Source organism: Ostrea edulis, chromosome 7 (genome assembly GCF_947568905.1).
Source record: "Ostrea edulis chromosome 7, xbOstEdul1.1, whole genome shotgun sequence".
Lineage (NCBI taxonomy): Eukaryota > Metazoa > Mollusca > Bivalvia > Ostreida > Ostreidae > Ostrea > Ostrea edulis.
Window position 1 is genome coordinate 29873769 of NC_079170.1, and position 8530 is coordinate 29882298.

Here is an 8530-nt window from a genome sequence, read left to right on the forward strand (position 1 = left end):
TAAAAATGAGAGAAAATAATAAAAATGACTACTTGGGAGATATTTCAAGCCCTATAAAATTCAGGAGCTTCCGGGGATTTCGCTCCCTGCCTCATAAACAAGCCCTCCCCCTTAACCGCAATTCCTGGATCCGCCCCTGAACATACCTTAATTTTGAGATGTCCAGTAACATGATTTAATTACTTTAGATAAATTTTAGGAAGACCCCGATGTCGGTGAGATATCAATAAAGTCTTTGTTTGTCTGGGGTCTCCCTATTTATATTGTAGATTATTTGTAATTAGGTTTTTATTTTTGTCATTAATAAATGACCATATTCAACAAAGTTGATCAAATGAGGAGGTAGAAATTAACTAGGTTGTGGACAAAAGATGGAACTGGAAACAACATGTACTTTATTGTACATAATACAAATGTACATGCATTATTGGCCAAGCATACGATAAATGGAGGGCATAAATGAAGTCCTTTCAAAATACAATATAGCCGTTCTTATGCAATGTTCTGTGAATTTTCTTTTGCTCCAAGTATTAAGATTTACAGCTAAAGTCTTCATATGAATGTTAGCCCCTCTCCCGCAAAAAATGCCTTCCTTAATCAAAATTTGTTTGGATTTCTAGATTGTTATTAATTATACAGATGCATACTAAAAGTGTCTGTACCCCCAAGATGCCAAAATAATAGATAGCGGACAAGGGACGTAACTTTGAGATGGCAGACAAAGGACGCAACTTGCACGAATTGTTGTGCAAGAGAAGCTTGCGTAACACGCCCTCTGGTGAGAGAATGACCTATATAGAGGAATACACAGATGACAATTCTAGTAACAGAAAACTAAGGATACATACCCTACACAATCTGTCAAAGCTACAGATCACAAATTTACAGAAATACGATTTTTCACCGGGAGATGGCGGACAAGGGACGTAACTTGCACGAATTGTTGTGTACGTGAAGCTTGCGCAATATGCCCTCTGATGAGAGAATGACCTGTCTAGAGGAATACACGGCAGATGACAATTCTAGTAGCAGAAAAATACTTTGCAGATGTTTTCTTCTCATATTTCATTACATAGGATGTTATTATTATTGTGCGTTTTCTTTAAATGAGAACAGGTTTTGGATTTCCTCATTAACGTTCATCAACAACAGATATATTATGTAACTTCATAGCATGAATAATACTTCAAGTAAATTGCAGATGTCTTTACTTTCTCCCTAAAGGTAAATATCTTCTGGTAAATTATAATAAAAACTAACAATTTTTAATCCACTCTGATGTTTATTTTTTCTGTCAAAATTCAACAAAGATATGCAGTGACAAGGTAATGACATGGTTTCATAGAACAGATCTGTGTTACGGAATTAATCAAAGTCAAATATTATCAAATTAGCTAGCATCCTGCAACTTGTACAAGCAAACGTGCTTACAGGAAAAGGTAGTAGATTAAAAATCCACAAACTATCACGATTCTACCACTTTCCCATCTGACACCGAATTTGATAAAATCCTTTTAATATATAATTCTGATTCAAAAAGTCCTGGCTGCAAAGTAATATCATACAAACCCACTACAAAAAAATAAAAATAAATGTAGGTGAAATGTTGAGATGTTAATGTCACAAGAAAAAGATTCATACAATGTAATGTCCGTCTTTTTCATACTAGGTAAAAATATATTCACGTAAACTGGCTTTCCCTTTTTAGAAATTAAATTTTAAAATAGAATTAAATCCTAGAGCTCAGCTGTTATTATTGAACGTTGAGTTTGCGTTTCAGAGACTCGGGCATCTCCGGCGGTGGTGGGCGGGGCAGACGGAAGTAGACCTTGACCGAGTCGTAGATGAACCATTGCAGGGCGGTCAGCGTACCAATCATGATGATCCTCGGTCCCAATCCCTTCCACATTCCTATTAACAAATCAACATTAGCTCAATGAAATTTTCAAGAATAACTGTAAATACATTTGGCAGAAAATTGGAATACTGTATTAAACAAAAATCTTCACAAGAAAATTTGATAAATGTACAAGGCATCTTACCTCTTAATCCTAATTCTTTGGCAGCACTCATAAAGTTGCTTCCCTTGTCATTGTTCAGTTTTGAGACAATTGTGTCTGCTGGATGGGACACAATGGCACAGAATACTCCAGCTAAAAGAGTAAAAGCGAAGCAACTCTTAAATAGTATTTTTAATGCTCTGGGAAATGACATCTAACAAATATTTGAGGACTTCGTATTCGAGACGGAAAGTAAACATTTTCCCTAGGCAAGGATACCAATGCAGATTTTTGTCCATATTTTGCAGCGATGCAATTATTGGGTGCTTTAAGTGCCAACCCCAAAACAATCTTCTTAAGAACAATATGTTGAAAAACATTCTAGGAGCATGTTAGGTTTGGTTCGGTTAGAGGAAACATAGCTATTTATGTTTTAGGCCAAACCAATCAGTTCCCATCATAATCAGAAGCTATATATCCCAGAAAAGTGTACATTTCCAACATAAATACACGGGAAACTGTCAGTCTTAAAAAATTTCAGCACTTTTAAGACCAATTTTTTAAAATATATAAATACAATAATATATATATAACTTCTGCAAAGGAGGTATTTGTAACACCCCAACACCTCCCCCAGTGGAAATTTGATTGGTCAACAAAGTCATAAGCTCTGGTCATCATAATGTTGTAATATCCTTACAACAAGATCTGAGTGGTTCAAAGTATTTCATTTAAAGCCTATATAAAAAAAATGTATTTATTTGAAATTTTCAGATCCATGAAGACAAGGAAAATGATCTTTTTTGTGTTCTAACTGACTGTTTCCAATAATTTATTGGAGCACTTAAGTATTTGAGTGGGAGGGGGGGGGGGGGGGGGGGGGGGGGGGATACTTGAAAAATGAAAGTTTTTGTGATGTTGTGTTACAATAAAAATTCCCCCCAGTCTATCTTTTTTAGCTTGAAATAGTATACTTTTATCAGAAAGCCTCATTTCTGACAAGTGGGCAACAATGCCAAACAAATATGAATTTCATTTTGGTCTGAATTAGATTGATTTTGTCCTGAGGAGAGTACGCACCAATGTAACCAGCTGAGAAGGTGACCATCAACTGTTCGGACTTGTTGCATTCAGACCGTGGTTTTGGCACGACGTATTTGTACAGAGCCTCCAGTGTTCTTTCAAAGCAGGCAAACTTCATCATTGTGTATGGGATCTGTCGGGCCCATAGTGGAACTAATCCCTTGTATAAACTGCAAGGACACAGAAAAATTTAGACTGCTACAAAACAAAATACATCCCCCATAGAAAACTGTCAGAGCCTGTGCATCTGGCAGGTACTTTTTACTTCTAAAGACTGTAATACCATCTGTTTTTAACTTTCCCCTTGAAGTTCAAATGTTCAATTGTGTTTGCAACAGGGATTTTCCACAGCAAATTGGAAATGGGGGCCTTAGGCTGTCCAGATTGGAAATTTTATGATGTTTTAACCAAAAACTGGACAATTTTCAAGTAAAAAAACACTTACAATACTCTACAAATGACAAGTTTTATTTTATTGCTTTCATGAATTAACCATTCTGTTGCTTCTAGGTTTTGAAAATTAACTAAACCATCGTCAGAATTGTCCTATGCTAGTAAATAGAAATGTTTATTAAGTATTTACAAGGTATCTATTAGGCACATGAAACATATGTCACACTGCCCATTTGTTTATGATAAAGCCTTAGGTAACATAGCTACATGTCATGTTACCTGTACTATTATATGAATGTCATGTTACCTGTACTATTATATGAATGTCATGTTACCTGTACTATTATATGAATGTCATGTTACCTGTACTATTATATGAATGTCATGTTACCTGTACTATTATATGAATGTCATGTTACCTGTACTATTATATGAATGTCATGTTACCTGTACTATTATATGAATGTCATGTTACCTGTACTATTATATGAATGTCATGTTACCTGTACTATTATATGAATGTCATGTTACCTGTACTATTATATGAATGTCATGTTACCTGTACTATTATATGAATGTCATGTTACCTGTACTATTATATGAATGTCATGTTACCTGTACTATTATATGAATGTCATGTTACCTGTACTATTATATGAATGTCATGTTACCTGTACTATTATATGAATGTCATGTTACCTGTACTATTATATGAATGTCATGTTACCTGTACTATTATATGAATGTCATGTTACCTGTACTATTATATGAATGTCATGTTACCTGTACTATTATATGAATGTCATGTTACCTGTACTATTATATGAATGTCATGTTACCTGTACTATTATATGAATGTCATGTTTTAGTTAGTATCTGGGTCATAACATATTGCTACATGAGTGGGTATACGATTCATTTAAATATCAATCCTCTAAATATTCTGTCAACATCTTGTAACTGAATTGTATGTTTTAATGTATTATACCTGAGACATTATATGCTGTGTGTGCGTGTGTGTATTTCATCATTATTATTATCTTAATACGCCCTGAAACTGATGTTTATTCTTATCTAGCATATTTATGGTATCTTGTGTTTTCATGTTTTATATGTATAACATTCTGTTGTAAGGTATATACATTGTAAAGCACCTTTGAGCGTACATAGTGTATGAAAAGGATGCTATATAAATATGGTATTATTATCATTATTATTATTGTAATCATGGTAATGGAGATTTTTTTCTCTCCATATTTTTCATTGGGAATGGGGTCAAATGTTGTTCCTACAGGAGACTGTGGAAAATCCCTACGGCAGAACCAAAATTGCTTGTTTCAATGAAGAAATCAAACCAGTCACTGCACAAATGCATGCTCATGAATATGAATCCACTAAATCGTAACCCATTCATCACTGCACATACCCATTGACACCTTCCTCTTTAAGAATTCTGGGAAATCCTTCTCTAAGGGTTCCGGACCAGCCTGGCTGTGTCTGAATCCTGACTTTAACAGCCTCCATAGGGCAAAGGGCGATATCAGCAAAAAACTCAGCTGAGGCACTAGCTGCCAGATACAGAGATGTTCTCCAAAGATAAGTATTTTCCTGAAAAGCAATCAAGAGATCATGCCTAGGGTCACTATACATAACATGTTAGAATCAGTACCATAACCAAGAACACTTCCCTTTAATACCAAAATAATAAAGTCTACATATCATATTCTGCACTACTTTGGGAACCATAAGATTTCGTGGGAGATAAATTCTCATGAATTTTGTGGGTACCCCTATCCCAAGAATTTCAAACCACAATGAAATTCACAATTCAAACAAAACGTCGCAAGTTTTGGCATTTACATGTTTTCCAGAATTGAAACATGAAGGTTTGCGAAGAGAAGTGGATGTAGGCTATGCCTGTCCACTTCTCAAAAGAAAATACTCCAAGGGCTGCAAAGGTGTAAACATTTGTATGAACAGCAATGAAATGGAAAGCGTCTAATTGTGCACCTGCAATGCTTTCTGTTTGGTACTCAATCTCATATCAGTAAAGTGCTTTAATTAACCCATTTACATATACACAGATTCAAATGTTTAGTAGATAATACAACTGCTTTCAAAAACCACACACGTAAAGAGGTTAAAGTTCTAAATTGATCGTTTACACATCATCGGTTCTTCTGACCAATAATAAAAAAAAAAATCACCAGACTTTAAAATTATTTACCAATTTTGCCAGTGGGACCCACGGATTTCAAAAACTCTGGTTAATTGTCTGTTACATTTATCAATAAATACTTTTATGCAACTGGATCAAGATCTGTGTCTTTGTCCACCAAAAATTCCATTGGACAGACAGAAAGTGACACTACATTTCATAGTTCTAACACATACTGGAATCATTTGTGTTTTATGTTCAATAAATCAATCAATGTATTTATCTATCTATATATACATTCAAACATACATATAAAACTTTGAATTTACCTCTCCTAACATGTTTCCATACATAATCTTGAAAACTTCATAGAAACCAAATTTGCAAAGTCCCTGCATTGAGTAACCAACGAGTGTGGGTGCCCATCCTTTGCCCAATTCTTTCATACCTCCTTCCTGGACAGTGAGTTTGAATCCATTAACAACACCACCATATTTCTGGGGATTGACCTGGATACGACACTTTACTAGATCGAGGGGCACTACTGCTGTGTGGGTAATGCCGCAACTGAGGATACCGCCAAACCCGCATAAGGCATAGTATTTGTTAGATCCAAATTCACAGCTCACATCATTAGCCCCTGAAACACACACATGCATAGTATTTTGAGAATCAGGTTGCATATACTCAACATAATTAACATGAGCTTAAATGAGCCCATGAACTGATTTGAACATACTCACAAATAAACATACACATATAACTTGGAAATAAATGCTGAATAAAATAATAATACAAGATCAGAGGCAAACAGCGAAACATGAAATAACAGATTCAGACATCCACAAGGGGCAATATCGAAACTGACGGAAAATTACTAAATCTGAATTAAAAGTGACTAGTGGTTACAAACTTTTGGGAGAAAAAAATACAATCTTTTCTCCAGTTGGTACAAAATGGAAGGCTTTGTCATGAGGAATCTAATTAAATGTATCACAGCCTCATCCCCCTCAATTTAAAAGATTTAACCAAAGTTAATGTTATCAAGGTTATTCGATCCAAGTCTTGGTACCAAATAAAAGGCCTGGTCATGAGCAATCTATCTGCGAAATATCAAAGGCCAGGGTGTCAGATAACCACTCGCATATGTGAGTAAATTTGCTGGTGGGCAATTAAAATTCGAGTTTCGGTTCTTCCACATGGTGAGCGATATATTTTCCTGGGACGCATAATCATTGTTGATATAACTATTGTGTTTTACTTTTGTTTCTTAATTCTGACAAAGACTTATCTGATTATGAGTTAGCTGCAGAACTGTAGCTCTCTGAAAAAAGCTGCGCACAGTTGAGGCCTGATATCGTTGTATTCTTGTGTTGCTGTCTCATAAATTTAATAATAAAAAAATTCTAAACATATTTTCCTACTATAGTTGTATCCAAACATACCTTCAAATATTCATTAAAGCCCCATACGACCCGACAACTCCCAGCTTCAAATAATTTCGTTTCAACACAAGAATACAACGATATCAGGTCTCAACCGTGCGCAGCTTTTTGTGCGCTGTAAATCAAAGGTTTTTATTAGGGGTGGAACTGTAGCTCTCTGTTTCGTCCAAATATTTTTTCAGAGAGCTACAGTTCTGCAGCTAATTATGAGTTAATCTAATTGTTTTTGATGTGATGCTTGAAATATTTGTAAGCACCATGTAGCATTATATTAACTGAATATTCGATCTTGGACCTACATCCTGTGTTCTATCTACATTTCAATTACACCACATGATTGATCCAAAGACCTGGCAAACTAATATATACTTTCTTTCTATAAATACTAAAGAAAGAAGTTGAGAGATGATTAACTAAAGCTTGCTAAACACTGCATTTATCACTTGTGTTCATTATATGAAATAAAAGAGTTGAGACTTTGGCAAGAAAACTTGACAGTCACGTGTCCTTGACATGACCGCGGACTCCTGTAAATGGGAATTTAATCAAATATATAACAAACATACACAAAAATTATGATTTACTTTAATTCTCTGAAGTAGGTTTTACCTCCGGCGGCTGCAGCCATCCCTGTTCCCTTTACATCACTATTTTTGCTTTGACAGTTGGCTTCGCTAAAAAACGGTTTAGCCAGGGGATTACTCCGTGCAGTTTCTATCAAAGAACGGAACATGATGCCCTACAACATAAACCAAAACGAATGCATATATCCTAAAGTATCAATCTAAATACAATATTTATGATGATCCAGTGCAAAAATGAGTAGTTTCCTTGAATAGCAAAGCCGGTTCCAAATCTCACCTTCTGATCAATGGCGTGTCGAAACGAAGGGTCGGTTAAACTAGACACGATCAAAATGACAACTCTATATTTCATTGGATAAAGTACAATGATGTCACAAAAGAATAAAATAAAGGTTTCATAAAAAATTCAATGAATGATTTGTTTAGATATTATGAATGAGTACAAATTGTAATTTCATTTTTATTTTGGTAAATGGTGCATGTATTTATTATTATTATTTTTTTTTTTACATGATGTGAATTTAATGATCTGCTCTCTGGGGACGGTATTAACATTTTATATCAGTAAGATTTCAAAAATGTTAATTCAGTAATACATCTATATTTTTTCAAATCTCCCATATTACTTTCCCCGTTCTTTCATGTATGTTTAGCTGTCTCTTAATTTTGTTGATCATAATAGAGATCTCGAATCTACCTTATTCCTACTTTTTCAAGTTTTGAGAGCAACCCTTATAATGCAGACGAACTTGTTTGTATGATGGAACAAAAATGAAGATAGATACAATATATAAAAAGGTTAAGAATTGTAACTATCGTAAGAAATCATAACGTTAATATTGACTTTATATTGATATTTTTTGCAAA

At 34.6% G+C, this 8530-nt stretch overlaps 1 protein-coding gene across 1 annotated transcript; it reads right to left on the reverse strand.

The window, feature by feature from the left end:
* Positions 1-1262: 1262 nt before the first annotated feature.
* LOC125654006 (phosphate carrier protein, mitochondrial-like) lies at positions 1263-8046 on the reverse strand. The gene is made up of 7 exons (XM_048883746.2): positions 7941-8046; positions 7689-7818; positions 5964-6274; positions 4903-5084; positions 3081-3253; positions 2043-2153; positions 1263-1911 (listed from the first exon to the last, which is right to left on the reverse strand). Exons 1-7 carry the CDS (start codon positions 8013-8015, stop codon positions 1754-1756), a joined length of 1140 nt encoding a protein of 379 aa, XP_048739703.1. The 5' UTR covers positions 8016-8046; the 3' UTR covers positions 1263-1753.
* Positions 8047-8530: the final 484 nt, after the last annotated feature.

What these genes read in the sequence shown, in the direction of transcription:
- LOC125654006 (XM_048883746.2), bottom strand. Translation starts at nt 8,015, where the DNA reads ATGAAATATAGAGTTGTCATTTTGATCGTGTCTAGTTTAACCGACCCT. An exon ending in CTTCTCAGCTGGTTACATTG is followed by an intron (nt 2,154 to 3,080) that starts GTGCGTACTCTC and finishes TTACTCTTTTAG; the next exon opens with CTGGAGTATTCTGTGCCATT. An exon ending in CAAAGAATTAGGATTAAGAG is followed by an intron (nt 1,912 to 2,042) that starts GTAAGATGCCTT and finishes ATTTGTTAATAG; the next exon opens with GAATGTGGAAGGGATTGGGA.